General features: G+C 44.8%; 1 protein-coding gene across 4 annotated transcripts in view; it reads right to left on the bottom strand.

The window, feature by feature from the left end:
• The window catches only part of GOLGA1 (golgin A1), a 36,123-nt gene extending 19,190 nt beyond the window's left edge, over window positions 1-16,933 (bottom strand). The window contains exons 1-9 of one of the 4 annotated variants that reach the window (XM_087704712.1): window positions 16,860-16,933; window positions 12,859-13,135; window positions 11,254-11,344; window positions 8,812-8,886; window positions 7,326-7,423; window positions 6,320-6,352; window positions 5,550-5,678; window positions 3,178-3,347; window positions 1,525-1,636 (exon numbers count right to left, since the gene is read on the bottom strand). In XM_087704712.1, coding sequence (XP_087560838.1) covers window positions 1,525-1,636; window positions 3,178-3,347; window positions 5,550-5,678; window positions 6,320-6,352; window positions 7,326-7,423; window positions 8,812-8,886; window positions 11,254-11,344; window positions 12,859-12,993 — 843 coding nt within the window. In that variant the 5' untranslated portion in view covers window positions 12,994-13,135; window positions 16,860-16,933. Of the gene's footprint in view, window positions 1-1,524; window positions 1,637-3,177; window positions 3,348-5,549; window positions 5,692-6,319; window positions 6,353-7,325; window positions 7,424-8,811; window positions 8,887-11,253; window positions 11,345-12,858; window positions 13,136-16,730 lie in introns of all 4 variants that reach the window. The other 3 variants (XM_087704709.1, XM_087704710.1, XM_087704711.1) reach the window with 3 other exon arrangements.
• Window positions 16,934-17,170: the final 237 nt, after the last annotated feature.

Genomic DNA, 17,170 nt, shown 5'->3' with positions numbered 1-17,170 from the left:
CCTGAGAGTTAGAACAATTCATCAGGGGAACAAGTTGCCTCCAGAAATCATAGGCATTCCATCACTGAAGGTTTTTAAGAAGAGACTAGAGAGTCACTTATCTGAAATGGTATAGGTTCTCCTGCTTGAGCAGGGGGCTGGACTAGAAGACCTCCAAGGTCCTTTCCAGCTCTGTTGAAGTCTAATTTAGTACAGTCTACTGAAGAGAAAGACCAGGGGAGACATGATAGCAGTCTTCCAATATCTCAGGGGTTGCCACAAAGAAGAAGGAGTCAAGTTATTCTCCAAAGCACCTGAGGGCAGGACAAGAAGCAATGGGTGGAAACTAATCCAGGAGAGATGCAACTTAGAACTGAGGAGAAATTTCCTGACAGTGAGAACAATTAATCAGTTGCCTCCAGAAGTTCTGAATGCCCCAACACTGGAAGCCTTTAAGATGATGTTGGATAGCCATCTGTCTGAAATAAGGTATAAGGTTTCCTGCCTAGGCAGGGGGTTGGACTAGAAGACCTCCAAGGTCCCTTCCAACTCTGCTATTGCATTCCTGCATTCTAAGAAAAAAGATCTACTCCGGGACATCTGAGGTCAACTGTTCCTGGGATGCTTTTCGGGCCGTGACGGCAAAGCTATGGCACACCTGCCACAGGTGGCACACAAAGCCCTTTCTGCAGGCATGCCGGCCGTTGTTCAGCTCAGCTCCACCGCGCATGTGTGTGCACCTCCCACCAGCCAGCTGATTTTCGGGTTTCTGCCGCACATGTGGGAGGCGCATTCACATACGCATGGAGTGGGCACGGTGGCAGGAGGCTTCAGGGAGAGCCTCCAGAGCCCAGGAGAGTCCCCTTCGGGGGAAAAGGGCGGCATATAAATTTAATAAATTGAATTGAATTGAATTGAGAGGCCATTTTCGCCCACTCAGAGGCTGGAGGAAAGCCTCTGCAGGCCGGGGAGGGCAAAAAATAGGCCTACCGGAAGTACCGGAAGTCAGAAAATGGGCCTGCAGAGTGCAAAAACTTTTTTTCCCCGAATTTACCTCTTCAAAATCGTGGTGCATCTTATGGCCCGAAAAATATGGTAATTGAGGTTTTTGTAGCCAAAGCAAAAGTTTGCTCTGGGAACCAAGGACATTCTCACAGGGGGCTGAAGGTAGGAGGAGCGAAGTTACCAAGCAACCAGACAGCACCCTGATTGGACCATGTGACTGATTGTTTGGGGAAAGGGGGAAAACTTTTAATTAGGTGAAAGCCACAGGAACCTTTAGAGTCGGTCTTCACCAGCCTCGTGACAATGTGATCTATCCAATAAAACTCTTCTTTGAGGAATCTACCTGCCTCGGAGTTCTGTTTGCTATGGGTGCGTTATATGGAACCCTGAAGTGAATTTTATTACAGAAGAATATCCTCAAGCAGGGTTGTGCATGCCATCTTTGATGCTTCCCCCCCCCCCCGCCACTTTATGCCCATCAGAGTGCCAGCCTCAATGGAAAGAGTGAAGAAGCAGGACCCCCAACGTCACGCAACTGACCTTCTGCAGATCTTCTGACAGGCGTTGGGCATAGGACTGCAGCTCTTGGTTGCGTTCTTCCAAGCTGGTGATCTTGCTTTCTGCGCTCTCCCTGGCATCTCTCAGCTCGTCCCTACATGGGAGATGGGAAGATAAAACTTTTGAGCCACATGATGAATTTGTGAAAATAATAATGATGAATTTGTGAAAATAATAATGATGAATTTGTGAAAATAATAATGATGAATTTGTGAAAATAATAATGATGAATTTGTGAAAATAATAATGATGAATTCGTCTAGTAACCTAGAGAGAATTATTTTGCATCCCTCTAGGCAGGACTGAGTTAAAAAACTGAACCAGTCCAGTCAGAGGAGGCGTGGCCAGCAATTTGCATAACTCAGTCTCTAGGCTAATGGACAAAGTTAACCCATGCTTGGATTCCCCAAGCAGCGCACAGGAGAAGCTTGATTTCAGCTCTTCTCGGTCAAAAGCTCAAAGCCTGGGGGTGGGGGGGTGTCTCCCTGTTCCTAGCCAGAAGAAAAATCTTCCATATTCAGCATCAGAGAGAGAATCAAACAGGATCCAATCTGGGTCAGTCATTGAAAAGGGCGTTGGTACTTACCTCTTCTAACAGGGTGGAGATAGCATCCATACATGGGTGGGCATTGTCCACCTTCTGATTGGACTGAGTCTGATTAAAGAGAGTTAAGACACGCCCCTTGTGCTAGCCTTACCCAGCTTTTCGACTCAGTCCACTTCAGGGAAGGTCGTGTCATCGAATATCTCCTAAATGAACTAACTCATTATGAAATCTCCAGAACTGTAAAGCTTACAAACTTGAAATTTCGGCACGTATGTTCCTCTCGGCTTCTGATCAACAAGCTCAGCATCTTAGCCTCTTGTGTCAGGCCTGCACATATTCCTTTCTGGATCTTTGGCCTGCCACACTCTCTTTCAATTTTATTGCGCTGTGATTGGGTAGGGGAATAGTAAGGAGTAGAATGTGTTGCTGTCAAAATGAAAATCCCTTTCTAGAAAGCTAAGGTCATCCTTTGTCTCTGCACCTCTGCACTTGACAGGAACTGGATGGGTGGAAGCTGCCAGCGTTGCAGTGGAAGATTGGATCATGGGATGGACTTGTGGGTGTGGGGGCAAGATCATGAACTTTCAACTGGGTGGAGAAAACTCAGGAAGCTTTCAGATTCGGGTTTCCACAGATGTGCCAACATGTCTCTCTTAATAAATTGGAACTTAGAGCAATACTTTGCCTTGGACTCTGTTTTAATTTTGGATGTTATTTGGAACACTGACACACTGAGTCACAGACCCAAGTTACAAGGAACTGAGACTCAAGTTAAAACCAGCCCACAGTCCCTCTTGGTACTGCTGGGTTCAGCTCTCCCACAGGCTTGTTGGTCAATTCCTCATTGAAGGAGGACTCCAAAAATAGGATGCTCACATCAGGTTGGGCTGTTGATTGCTTAGGAAGCCTCACCCAAAAGACTCAAAAGGCTGATACTGAAAGAGAGCCACAGGCACGGGGCCAAGCCAATTCCCTCCCTGCTTCCTTCTCCAAGAAGCTAAAAGTCATACCTTAGTTGGCAGGTATGACTCAGGACACACACACACACACCCTCCCGACTGTCTCAGGTAGATAACATCTTCTCCTACCTTTCCGTTGTAAGATCTCCCTGCTGCTGCTGCAGCTCCTGAACCTCTCTGGCCAGGCGCGAAGACAAATCCTGAGACGCTTGCAATTCGTCCCGTGTTTGTAGCAACTCCTGGGTGGAAGATCTCAGCTCTCCCTCCATCTGGGCCAAGGATTCCTCCTTTTTCAGAAGCTGGATATTTAACAAAAAAAAACTTATTTTTAAAAAAAATAATAGTTTATTAAAATACAAACACCAATATATAAAACAACAAAAAAATACATTAAAAAGAAAGTGTCAGGCCTTATTTTCAGGGGAGGTCTTATTTTAGCAGATTTTTTCTATTATTTTTTCCCTTCTACAACACCTTACAGTCATTACATCAACATTGTTATGTCATCATACCTGTACATGTATATAATATTTCGCTTCTATATTTACACACCTTTATACACAGTTCTATATATATTTATACATATTGTTTTTGGGCTTAATTAATTTTATTCCTGTTTTGCAGCCATTTGTACCAATTGTTCCAAATTTCATAATATTCTGACTCTTCTTTTATCTTTTAATTTCAGTGTTACTTTGTCCATCTCTGCACAATCCAAAGTTTTTTTTATCACTAATTCATCCGACGGGGTACTATTTTGTTTCCAGCATTGGGCAAATGCTATTCTAGCTGTAGTTAGCAGATGTGCTAATATGTACTTAATTTTCTTTGTATATTTCCCTTTGATTATTCCCAGCAGAAAGATTTCGGGTTTGTGTTTTATCTGTTCTCCTGTAATTTCTTGCACCCATTTCCAAATTTTTGTCCAATATTTTTGTGTTTCCAGGCAGGTCCACCATATGTGATAATAGGTCCCTTGTACTTTTTTCCAGCAGGTTGGCTTCATGTTTGGGTACATTTTAGCCAATCTTGTTGGTGATAAATGCCAATGATAAAACATTTTGTATATATTTTCTTTAAGTGCTGTTGATCGTGTTAGTTTATAATTTGTGTTCCAAATTCTTTCCCAATCCAATACAAACACCAATATATATAAAAAAACAAAAAACAGAAAAATAGTGTCAGGCCTTATTTTCAGAGGAGGTCTTATTTTAGCACACGTGCTCAAAAAGCATGATACCCTGTTTCCCCCCAAATAAGACCTCCTTGGATAATAAGACCAATCGGGCTATTGAGTGCATGCGTTAATGTAAGCCCTTCCACCAAAATATTACAATACAGCAGCAGCCAGGAGGTGACCACACTCGCCGCCTCCTGCACCTCAAAAATAATAAGCCCTCCCCGAAAATAAGGCCAAGCGCTTATTTCGGGGGAGGGGGGTGTCAAAAGAAAATAAAACCCTCTTATTTTCGGGGAAACACGGTATGTCTTATTTTCGGGGTAGGTCTTATTATTTTTAAGTGAATGCTGATTATTATAACGGTGTAGGTAAATGTTTAGATGGAACTCTTTTTCAAAATTGAGATGCGGAAAAAAAAGTCCACAAATGGAGCCTTCATGAGGACTTGCGTGCAAAACAGGATGGAATGAAAAGGTTTGCCCACCCGGGAGGGGTGGGGGGGAGGATGAGAAAGGAAGGCACAAATCAAGGTAGGAAAAATAATAATATTAAGAATGAGCTTGGTGCATTTGGGGCCAGAAGCCAGAGCCTGGAAGAAAAGGGAAATCCAGCCGAAGGTGCCCCAACCTGAAGAAATGGAATGGAATGGAAGAGAATAGAATAACAGTTGGAAGGGACCTTGGAGGTCTTCTAGTCCAACCCCAGGCCTAGGCAGGAAGCCCTATACCATTTCAGACAAATGGCTATCCAACATCTTCTTAAAGACTGCCAGTGTTGGGGCATTCACAACTTCTGGAGGCAAATTCTGTCCCACTGATTAATGGTTCTAACTGTCAGGAAATTTCTCCTAAGTTGCTTCTCTCCTTGATTAGTTTCCACCCATTGCTTCTTGTCTTGTCTTCAGGTGCCTTGGAGAATAGTTTGACCCCCTCTTCTTTGGGGCAGCCCCTGAGATATTGGAGCACTGCCATCATGTCTCCCCTAGTCCTTCTTTTCATCAAACTAGACATCTCCAGTTCCTGCAACTGTTCTTCACATGTTTTAGCCTACAGTCCCCTAATCCTCTTGGTTGCTCTTCTCTGCCCTCTTTCTAGAGTCTCCACATCTTTTCTACATTGTGGCGACCAAAATGGATGCCATATTCCAAGTGCCTTATAAAGTGGTATTAACCCTTCACTTGATCTTGATTCTCTCCCTCTGTTGATGCAGCCTAGAACTGTGTTGGCTTTTTTGGCAGCTGCTGCCCACGGCTGACTCCTATTTAAATGGTTGTCCACTAGGACTCCAAGATCCCCCTCACAGTCACTCCTATTGTCCTCACCATGTGCTTGATTTTCGCAAGCTCCTGTTGTTGAAAGCCTTCCAGCTCGTCAATCTCGTCCCTCTTCTGGAACAGATTCAAACTCTGTTCTCTCATTTCCTGTAACTGGGCCGAAAGAAACTTCCTCTCCTGTTTAGCAGCCAAAGCACAATAAGGATAGGGGGAGAAAAAGTAAATAAAGATAAGGAAGGGGAGTCTCGACTTCAGGGCAAAATTTAAAGCAGGTTTCGAAAGATAGGTAAGGAGGGGGAACTCCTACAGATGTTTAGGATCTGGAAATCCAGTCTTATAAGAAACGGCATTCCTGAAGGATCTGCAAGGATTTGGGGACAGCCCCCAAAAGCTTTCCTTTTGGGTCACTTGGGAGCAGTGCACTTTGACCCCCATCCACCCTAAAGCAACAGCACTTATACACCATTTCACATTGCTTTTTACAGTCCTCTCTAAGTGGTTTACGGAGTCAGCCTCTTGCCCCCAAATAATCTGGGTCCTCATTTGACCCACCTCGAAAGGATGGAAAGCTGACTCAACCTTGAGCCTGGTGAGATTCAAACTGCCAAATTGCAGGCAGCCAGCAGAAGTAACCTGCAGTACTGCCCTCTGACCACTGCGCCACCGTGGTTCATTGTTTTCTTTCGGCAGCCCCTCTTAAGAGACCCAAATGTCCATCCTCTGAGGCTCCCTCCTTCCCCCCCAAGGCTTTCATTCTGGAGATTTCCCCAAACCAACCACTTCGTTTGTCCATCCTTGGTTTCAAGGCAGCTCCTCACCTTTTCCAGATGTGACAGCTTTTCTCGCCACTCCTGGGAAAAGAGAAAAGGACAACTCAACATCAGCATGGCTGCCCTGAGCACTGGCACCAAAGAGGCACCGAAGGAGGGCTTTTGCCTGGAAGAACTCAGTAAAAGAAAAGCAAGGAATAGGGTAGAGATCAGTAAGGCCCACAGGAGAGGACCGCAATGCGCAAACAGCTGCTCTGACATCATGAGAAAGAGAGAGATGCTTGGGTTACATCACAGAGAGGACAACTTCCTTAAAGGCGCAGCCGTTATTTACATTAGAAGGGGAGACTCTTTGAGAGCTGCATACGTAATTTCAACGTATGCCAATTAGTGGACATTCAAAGTGACAATGAAATTATTCTATTCTAATTCCTATTCTCATTCCATTCTATTCACTCTACTCTTCATTCTATTATTCTATTCTATTCTCATTCCATTCCTAATTTCTATTCTATTCTTTCCATTCTATTCTACTCTACTTTTCATTCTATTATTCTATTCTATTCTATTCTATTCTGATTTCATTCAATTCTATTCCTAATTTCTATTGTATTCTCATTCCATTCGATCCTACTCTAGTCTTCATTTTATTATTCTATTCTATTCTATTGATTCCATTCCATTCCAAATTTCTATTCTATTCTAATTCCATTCCATTCTTAATTTCTATTCTATCCTATTCTATTTTCTATTCTATTCTATTCTTTCTATTCTATTCTGATTCCATTCCATTCCTAATTTCTATTCTATTCTCATTCCATTCCATGCTACTCTACTCTTCATTCTATTATTCTATTCTATTCTGAGATCATTCCATTCTATTCCTAATTTCTATTCTATTCTATTCTGATATCATTCCATTCCGTTCCTAATTTCTATTCTATATTATTTTTCCCCGGGTGACGGAATCCCGGAAAAAAAATATGTCTCTCCTGAATGGTTTTATACCACCTTCAAGGCAGAGAGTTGGGGCGACATTTCACAGACGAGCTACCTGGTCTTTCTTCTCTAGCGCCAAGCTCATCTCTTCTGCCATCTTGCCCAGGTTGGTCTGATGTGTTTCGTTCTGCTCTTGGAGCTTCTTCACAAAGGCTGTGTGGGCGACAACAGAAGGTGCGAATGTAGTGAAACCGGGCCTGCGCCTGAATGGAGGCGGAGATCTACCTGTTTTAGTCCAATATTGTCTTTTCTAACTGGCAGCAAACTCATTTTTGGCCACCTATCTGCTCTCTCTCTGTCTCTCTGTCTCTGTCTGTCTGTCTGTGTCTCTCTCTCTCTCCAATTCTGCTGAGAAATGCAATGCCCGCACAGACTCATTTAGCGACATCATTGGAGGCTAGCTCGGGCGTCAAAATGAAGCGGGCACTACATGCAATTGTGCTGATCTGCTTTCCTTGGCTTTACAGGCCTGCAAAGGTCAAGGAGGCAAGTATTGGTGGTGAAGTTGACTTCTGCATCATCACCGTCACAATTGCAAACCAGTTGCTACACCAAGTTTCTGTATTCTAACCCCAATGGGTTTAGCTGGCGGGCTTTTCTTGGCTCAGCGTTAGGAAAGGGAGGTTTGGACTCTTCCCATTCAACGTTTCTCTGGCACGCTGGATTTTGTTTCAGAGAAATACGCTTCAATGCCAACCCCAGACTGTGCCTGCATGGTGTGACACAAACCCTCCCTTTTTTTTTTGTTCTGACCGAGAGGTTCCCAAGAGCTTGAAGCAAACTCCTGGTCCCGACAAAAACCCCTTTTATTAATTTGCTGTGGATTCTGCTCATTCACATCCAGCAAAGTCTTTCGAGGGAGGATTTATGGTCACAGACCTTATCTGGCTTGGAGAGCTGCCAGGCTGATACCTGCAGAACTTGGCAAGGAGTCTTGGAGAGTCACGAACCAATGAAGCGAACTCATGGTCTCCTGCAAATTCCCCTCCCATTTCGCTCCTCTTTTATTTCCTCTGGGAGGGACCGTTCATCGTCCACCTGTGGCCTTCTTCCCAAGTCGACCCCTGTTCTTTAGCTGTTCCCTTCCTCTGGCAGCTCTGCACATGCGCACACTGGGAACAGGCTTCACCTGTTCTTCTGCCTCACTGATGTCTGACTCTGAAGGCAGCTGATAACTAGCATAGGGCCCTGGCCCCCTCTTTGCCTCCAACACAGAGCCCTCATCTGAGCCTTCCCCAGACTCCAGGACTGGCCCAGGTTCCTCCCCAACCTCCTCACTGTCCGAATCTGCTGCCAGCTCTGCTGGCGGGCCACAACACTTTTGTTGAAATCTCCGCTGGGCTCCCGTGTGCCCTTAAACATTTAAATGATATAAAACAACAGAAACACTCAGAATAGATTCATCCCAGCTTGTTAATTTTCCCCCCGTCAAATCCTGGGATCCCAGAATGACGCTGTCCCATGCTATATTATTATTCTAAAATTGTCCTTCTGAGGTTTCTAAAATGCTTTATCAAATGGGAGATAAAAGGTATACATACAATCTTGATGTGTTTCTAAGGCATTTTCAAGCTTCTCCTTGATCTTCTGCAGGTTTCGGACTTGTTCAGCATAATCTTAGTGGAAGGATGGAGTGGTACCAACCAGTTACAGACAGACAAAGGAGAGTGGGAGGGGGGGAGAAGGGAATTAGATATTTTAAAATCCGAATGGAGAAGGAAGAATGATTTTATACGTCTTGGAATCATAGCCTCCTCCAGGCCGATAACAAGGGCTTTGCCATCATTACTGCACTTGACACACGAAGGCAGACAAGACAGAACAGCATTAAAATCAATGTTGCCAATAAAAGGAATAATTTTTACCCACGATGCAAGGGAAAGGGGCAGGTGCTTTTGAAAGCCCCTTCCCCACCAAATAGCTTCTAGTCCATTGGAGTAAATCGCAAATAGCCCTTAGATACTTCACTGGGGAGGGGAGGGGGGGGAATCTTCCAGAAATTACCCGCCACTTTATCGTGCAACAGGAAAGCAGCCAGCTACGTTGATAAAGGGGGGGGGGGGGGGAAATCAATACACCCGCAGATGAAACAAATAATTAGAAAAGTACTTGAATGTGCAGAGATGGACAAAATGACCATGGAATTAAAAGAAAGAGAAGAATCGGATTTCTATAAAATATGGAATAGAATTTATAAGTGACTAGAAAACAGAAACCAAAATAGGAAATAGAAGTCTTTGTGCTTTTTTTTTCTAAACTAGTATTGAATAAAAATTAACCAAAGTCACTAATTACTACCAAACTTAAAATATTGACTGCAATGTAAATATAATGGCGATATGAACAATTAATATTATTACAAGAGTTAGCACTACTGTTATTACATTATTACAGAACAGTGGTGGGTTTCAAAAATTGTTGGAACCTACTCTGTGGGTGTGGCCTCCTTTGTGGGAGTGGCTTGCCACCCATGTGACCGGATGGGAGTGGCTTGCCGCCCATGTGACCGGATATGAAATTATGAATTAGTACTTAGGTCGGTCCAAGTAGCTATTCAGAAACTCTGGCATTGAAGCATGCAAGTCTTAAAGCTGTCAAGTTACAAGATCCTTGCCAGTGGTGGGTTTCAAAAAATTTTGGAACCTGTTCTGTAGGTGTGGCCTGCTTTCCAGGTCCACTGGTGGAACCACTTCTAACCAGTTTGGTAGATTTGATGAGCCGGTTCTACCGAATAGGTGCGAACTGGTAGGAACCCACCTGTGTTACAGAAGGTAAAATCGATAGGAAGGAAATGGAGAATGGAGAACCACAAAAGCTAAACATGCTGATACAGAAGGCTGAATAATTACTTTATATTGTTATGCCTGTCATTTTTTTCTTTTTTTTGTTGTTGTGTGTTTTTCTTTCTGTTTTTAAAGGTAAAAATGTTTAATAAAAACTATTTTTTTTTAAAAAAAGAAAGGGATGGATTTTGAAAGAGAGCTCAAATAGAATAGTAAATGGGGCGGCTGGAGTAGAACTGAGTCCCCCTCATGGAAGGACTCAGGGAGAAAAGTGGAGGTAGGAGGGCTATCGAAGTTTTGGGAGGAAACTCTTTGGGGTTTCCTTCCAAAGCTCAAAGCTGCTTCAATAGCCCTCGATATAGGCTGCAGATGGGAAGAACATCCACCTGTAGGAGGGGAACGCAGAATAAAATACTTGTTGGGGAGGTGTGCATGCGCACATCCATATATCAAGAGCATTGGAGCTTTAAAATCAGAGAAAGTTACAATTCCTGACTGTCATTTGTTTGAAATGGGGATGGAGGAAAGCATCTTTATTTATTTTCCTTTAAGCTAATATTGAGTCTGTCATCTGCACCTCTGTAACTGGTTTGGTTCTGCAACCCAACAAGACAGATACGGACTTCAGAGGAGAATCAGAACTGCAGAAAAAACAATGGCTGCCAACCTGCCTTCCATGGAGGACCTGCACACTGCAGGAGTCAAAAGGAAGGCTGTGAAAATATCTACAAACCCCTCGCATCCTGGACATAAATTGTTTCAACTCCTACCCTCAAAAGGACATTATAGGGCACTGCACACCAAGACAACGAGACACAAGGACAATATTTTTCCCGAACGCCATCACTCTGCTAAACAAATAATTCCCTCACGACTGTCAAACTATTTACTAAGTCTGCATTACTATTACTATTAATCTTCTCATCGTTCCTATCATCCAATTCCTCTCACTTATGATTGCGACTTTGCTGCCTGTGTCCTTACGATTTATATTGATTGTTTTCTAGTATGATTTGATTGTTTATTTGTACCCTCTGACGATCATTAAGTGTTGTACCTTATGATTCGTGACGAATGTATCTTGTCTTTTTATGTATGCGGAGACCATCTGCACCAAGGACCAATTCCTTGTGTGTCCAAACAGTCTTGGGCAATAAAGAATTCTATTCTATTCTATTCTATTCACGACAAGAAACATACCGGATAGCTTGACTTCTAGCTTCCGTATTTGTTCATTTCTTCGGAACAGCTGAGAGGAGAGGTCTTCCCTGGAGCTGCTTCCGTCAGATGGCTTGGTAGGAAGAGACATTCGGATTAATTTCTGGAATGGGCCAACCCAGGACGATGTGACAAAAAGTTTGAATCCTATCCCCCACCCCCTTTCCTTTATTTCTTTCTATCCCAACTTTACTATTTTTTATCAAGAACATAAAACGATTTTAAATGATTTCCCCCACCTTCTTGCATCTGGCATTGGGCAATAATATTCTCCCTTCCTCCTCCTCCTTTTTCTCCCCACAACTCTGTGAGGTGGGTTGGGTTGAGAGTGAATCAGCCAGCTGACTTCCGCGCCTTAGATGGGACTAGAGCTCACTGTCTCCTGGTGACTGGCCCAAAGTCACCCAGCTGGCTTTCATGCCTTAGATGGGACTAGAACTCACTGTCTCCTGGTGACTGGCCCAAAGTCACCCAGCCGGCTTTCATGCCTTAGATGGGACTAGAGAGACCGCCTCCTGCCAATTACCTCCTCACGACCCATTAGATCGCATAGATTGGGCCTCCTCCGAGTTCCATCTGCCAGTCAGTGTCGACTGGCAACTACGCGGAGGAGAGCCTTTTCAGTAGCAGCTCCGACCCTTTGGAACGATCTCCCCGTGGAGATTCGTACCCTCACCACCCTCCAGACCTTCCGCACAGCCCTCAAGACCTGGCTATCCCGTCAGGCCTGGGGTTAAAGATTATATTCCATCCCCGCTCGAATGCTGAATGAATGTTGCTTTACTCTTTTAATTATGTATTGTCCTATATGTCTTTGTATGTTTCCCCTTCCTATATAAGTTGTAAGCCGCCCTGGGTCCCCTCAGGGAAAAGGGCGGCCTATAAATAAACTTAACCTAACCTAACCTAACCTAGAACTCACTGTCTCCTGGTGACTGGCCCAAAGTCACCCAGCTGGCTTTCATGCCTAAGGTAGGACTAGAACTCACTGTCTCCTGGTGACTGGCCCAAAGTCACCCAGCCAGCTTTCATGCCTTAGATGGGACTAGAACTCACAGTCTCCTGGTGACTGGCCCAAAGTCACCCAGCCGGCTTTCATGCCTAAGGTAGGACTAGAACTCACTGTCTCCTGGTGACTGGCCCAAAGTCACCCAGCCGGCTTTCATGCCTAAGGTAGGACTAGAACTCACTGTCTCCTGGTGACTGGCCCAAAGTCACTCAGCCGGCTTTCATGCCTAAGGTAGGACTAGAACTCACTGTCTCCTGGTGATTGGACCAGTCACCCAGCCAGCTTTCATGGATATGGTGGAAATAGAACTCAACGCCTCCTTATAATAGATTCAAAAGGACAAGGAAACCAAATCCTGGACTAATCTACCTCTAAGAGTAAATAAAAAGGAAACCAACTCATTTTATGTTTTTATAAACTTCCCCAACAGACTGGTTGACTCCTTTGTCAAGTTTAGCACGCATTAGTCACGCTAAGTAATATGAGCTGTTTTCCAACAAGACACGGGTTCTTTTTGTTTAAATAAGTGACTTTTGGCCTCTGAAAAGGCGTGTTTGAACGCCATCTCGGACACTTACAAAATCGTCGCCCGACTCCGCTCCTGCTGACGTGACGGATTCTTTGCTGATCGATCGGGGAATCCTGGCGAGGCCTCCGGGCCACGGGGCAGTCCCAGCCTCATCAGCAATCTTCTTCTTCAGTTTGGCAAACATCTTCTTCCGGTTAGGGTGCCCGGCGGCGTTCAGGAACCAAAAGCCCCCCCACTCTCCCACTCAAACGCCCCCCAGCAATGGACGGCAGGGATCTTCCATTCAATCAGCTCCGTTCCCTCAAGGGGCTCATAATCCGATCGTGCTGGGACATTAAAAACAAACAGAAGACTTTTTTTAGAGGGGGGAAACTGGACCAATGACATGTGCGTATCATCGAGGTATTTGCGGAAATCAATTTAAAGCCATGACTCTATTTATGTATAGAATAATCGAAACCTTTTTGACTGTAGTCTTCACCCCAACATAATTTTATGGGTGGCAAGCAGTTTAGCCAATGAAGATGTAGGGCTGGTGTTTGCAAACGGATCCAATTCTTTATTGTTCCTTTAATAATCTATTTGGTCCTAATCAAGTATTTCAATCTAATTAGGGCAGGGATGGCGAACCTTTTTGATTCCGAGTGCCCAAAGTGCACCCCGAAAATGCAGGGTGCAACACATGTGAATCCCTGAAAAGCAATGCAATTGCCCCCCCTCAGTGTATGCACCCCACCCCACCCCCCTGCACTTGTGCACACACGTCCCCTGTATGCGCCCTGCTCCCCACGGATGCAAGGCAGAGATCCGGAGACCAGCTCCACCCTGGGAGGAGTGCACGCACGCGGGGAGGAGCTGGGCTGGTGTGCCCGCAGAGAAGGCTCTGCCTGCCACCTGTGGCACGGCGCTATCATGGAGCTAGAGGGGGAAAAAACATTAAGAAGGATCTCATATGAAATCAACACAATGCACGCTCATCAAGAGCCGAGGTGGCGGAGTGGTTAGAGTGCAGCACTGCAGGCTACTTCAGCTGACTGCAGTTCTGCAGTTCGGCTGTTCAAATCTCACCGGCTCAGGGTTGACTCAGCCTTCCATCCTTCCGAGGTGGGTAAAATGAGGACCCGGATTGTTGTTGGGGGCAATATGCTGACTCTGTAAAACTGCTTAGAGAGGGCTGGAAGCCCTATGAAGCGGTATATAAGTCTAACTGCTATTGCTATTGCTAAGGCTAGCTTAAAAATAATTCATCTATCAATTTAGGGCAAGAAAATGTTCCATAATTGCCTTTACTGGTTTAATAAATAACTCATGACAGCGAACATATCCAACGCATCTTCCTCCTACAATAATCACCCTGGTTAGATGGGTTGGGCTGAAAGATAAGGACTGGCACAAAGTCACCCAGCTGGCTTTCCCAGCTAATACAGGACTTGAACTCTTTCTAGCCTTACGAGACCAAAACTAGCTCCCACTCAAAACTTGGTGGCGGTGTCCTCTGGTCAACTGAACCAAAGTTACCCATTTCTTGTCATTTCCCAGTGGGTTGTTTCTTTCTGTACAGTTAAACCCAAAGAAGAAAAGAGGTTTCTTCACGGCCAGAAGGAAAAATCCAGTTTTACCACAACAAACAGGGTTTGTTAAAAACAGAGGCGTGACTAAGACAAAAGACAAACAAACCGCCAAAAGCATTAGAATATATGGAAGGTATTACTGTACACAGGATGGCTCTTTCTCAACCCCTTTGGTTTGGCTGGCTTGAGATATCGGGGGGACGGGATTCTGCCATGGAGTTTTGCTGGGATTTAAACAGGAAAAAAATAAACCTACCACTGCAGGCTACGTCGGCTGAAGGAGAGCCTTCTCACCAAGCATATAAAGACAATAAGCTTTATGTGAGCTCAGGCTACCTACCTACCTACCTGATACCAACATAAACCACGATGAATAATTCACTGCGTTCCTGCCAACTCTGCAAATGCTGCCTGACACTGAATCCTGCCACACTGAAATACATCAGAGGAATTTCGAGATAGCCATACCAAGGAATCCTTTTGCCATATTAGGCTAAATATTACTATTTCAAGACACTTAGTGGGTGTTTAGGAGGTACAGAAACCAAATACTGAACACTTGGGAAATAATAACCATCAGGGATGCAGTCTCCCTGGAGGTCACAATTCCAAATTTGGCACTCTGTTCTCATTCTGAAAGCAGAACTCCTAATGGCCGTGAGAAGCTCCATTTCTAATGCTTAAAAATACACTTCTCTCTCTCTCTCTCTCCCGCTCCCCACTCCTCTCTCATATAATGGCAGCACTGAACGAAAGCAGGAGCATTAAAGCAAGATGATGATGGGAAGAGAAGGATGGGTCTCCATGTTTTTTAACTGCTACTTAGCTCGTGCGCGCCCACAATGCTTCTGATACATACATACATACATACAGAGGGAGGTGTGTGTGTGTGTTTGTGTGTGTGTAGACACCTATATATAAACAGGCATGTATATGAGTGTGTCTGTGTGTGTGTGTGTATGTATGTATATGTATGTATGTATGTATGTGTGTATGTATGTGTGTGTGTATATATATATATATATATATATATATATATATATATATATATATATATATATATATATATATATATATATATATATGTTATATTTATGCTGATAAATAAATAAAGGGAGACTAGTATAGATCTATTTCAAGCTATTTAGCTCTCATCAGCTAGCCATACCCTTGTTGGGAATCGAACCAACAATATATATGGATTGCTATGTGTTTGTGGCTTACTATATGCTATGCGTATATCTATCGCTATCTCTATCATCTATCATCTGTCTTTCTATCTATCTATAGAGAGAAGAGGTTTCAATTGTGCGTGTGACACACATATATGCATAAATGTGTGAGTGAGTGTATGTATATGTGTATATGTATGTATATATATGTAAAAGAAAGACATTGTGATCTCCGGAATGTTAAAATCTATTGCTCACTAAGCTTTCGTTCGGGGCACTGCTAACATACTCAGAGTGTAAAAGCCATTAAAGAGATACCTGCCTTTATACACTATTAATCAATTTACACTCTGAGGATGTTAGCAATGGCTAACGAAAGCTTAGTGAGCAATAGATTTTAAAGTTCCGGAGATCCCGATGTCTGTTTCTTTTATAACTACACCTGGAACTCGCATTTTTAGGACAATTCACAATATATATGTGTACGTGTACACACACACACACACACACACACACACACACACACACATTATGTAAATACAGAGCAACCCTCCTAAAATTACCCAGTCCCTACATTCACACAATGGCCCCTAGGCGAGGCAGAACCAGCCAAAAGGGCTTCAGGGAGTTGCAGCGAAAGACACCCCCCCCTCAAAAAAACACCCTGTTGCCTTCCCTTGTGCAAAGCAGACTTTTCCAATTTGGGGAGGGGGGTGAGGGGAGGTTGGCAACATTGGGGCATGAGGAGACCCTCACCCCTCTCTCAACTAAAGTAGGTTGGCTAACCTGAGTTCACCACCTGTAGTGTGGGGTGGGGGAATCCCTTCCTCCCCTCCCCCCCCCCCCCCGCCCAGGAAAAGCCACTGAAAAACCAAGACAGCTTAGAGAGGGAGAGAAGGAGGAGAGGTCTTAGGAGGAGGAGGAGGATGGGGGGCTTCCCTCCCCCCCCAATGCACCCTAATTTGACCGGCGACCCCCCCCCCCGTCCCAAGAATTCAAAGCCTCCCTTTCTTCTTATGGAAACTCTCCTGGTTAGCGTATTTACCCTAAATGCGGGGCCCTTGGAGGGGGGGGAGAGTGCGCTCAGGCAGAGAAACCTGACTACCGTAATTCTTAGACAATACGCGCACCGGCTTAACAAATACACAGACGCAAAAAGGGAGGGGGGGGGAAGTAACCTGGCTTAACCTGTAGTTTCAACCGGCGACCCGACACCCAGAAGCGGCCTCGCGGGGCCTCAACCCCGAAAAAAAAGAAAGGGAAAAAACAGGTCACGAACGACGCCGCCGCTGAAGGAAGCGACTCACCAGCTGAGGGTGACAGAAGCGGAGACGCGACCCAGAGCGGAAGCGGAAACGCCGTCTCGGACCCTGCTTAACCGCCGGCGGAAGTGACGTAGGAGTGTAGAGGTGGAGGAAAAAAAACAAAACAAAAACGGGAGCGCTGGTTCCAAAGGGGCCCCCTCGCGTGATAGGGAGGTGGAGCGCGAAAGGCGGGGCGTGCACGGGGGGTGTGTGCTACGTCACCCGCTGTCCCATTCAGGATGCTGGAGCGCCCACGGCGCATAGGGAGGGCGCCAGGTTGGAGAAGGACTGGTTGGCTTTAACCATCATTCCCA

Source organism: Thamnophis sirtalis, unplaced genomic scaffold (assembly GCF_051295495.1).
Source record: "Thamnophis sirtalis isolate CommonGarterSnake01/CBP01778 unplaced genomic scaffold, rThaSir2_p1.2 scaffold_2, whole genome shotgun sequence".
NCBI classification, from domain to species: domain Eukaryota; kingdom Metazoa; phylum Chordata; class Lepidosauria; order Squamata; family Natricidae; genus Thamnophis; species Thamnophis sirtalis.
The sequence above is the reverse complement of the archived record's forward strand: the minus strand, read 5'-3'. Positions and strand labels throughout refer to the sequence as shown.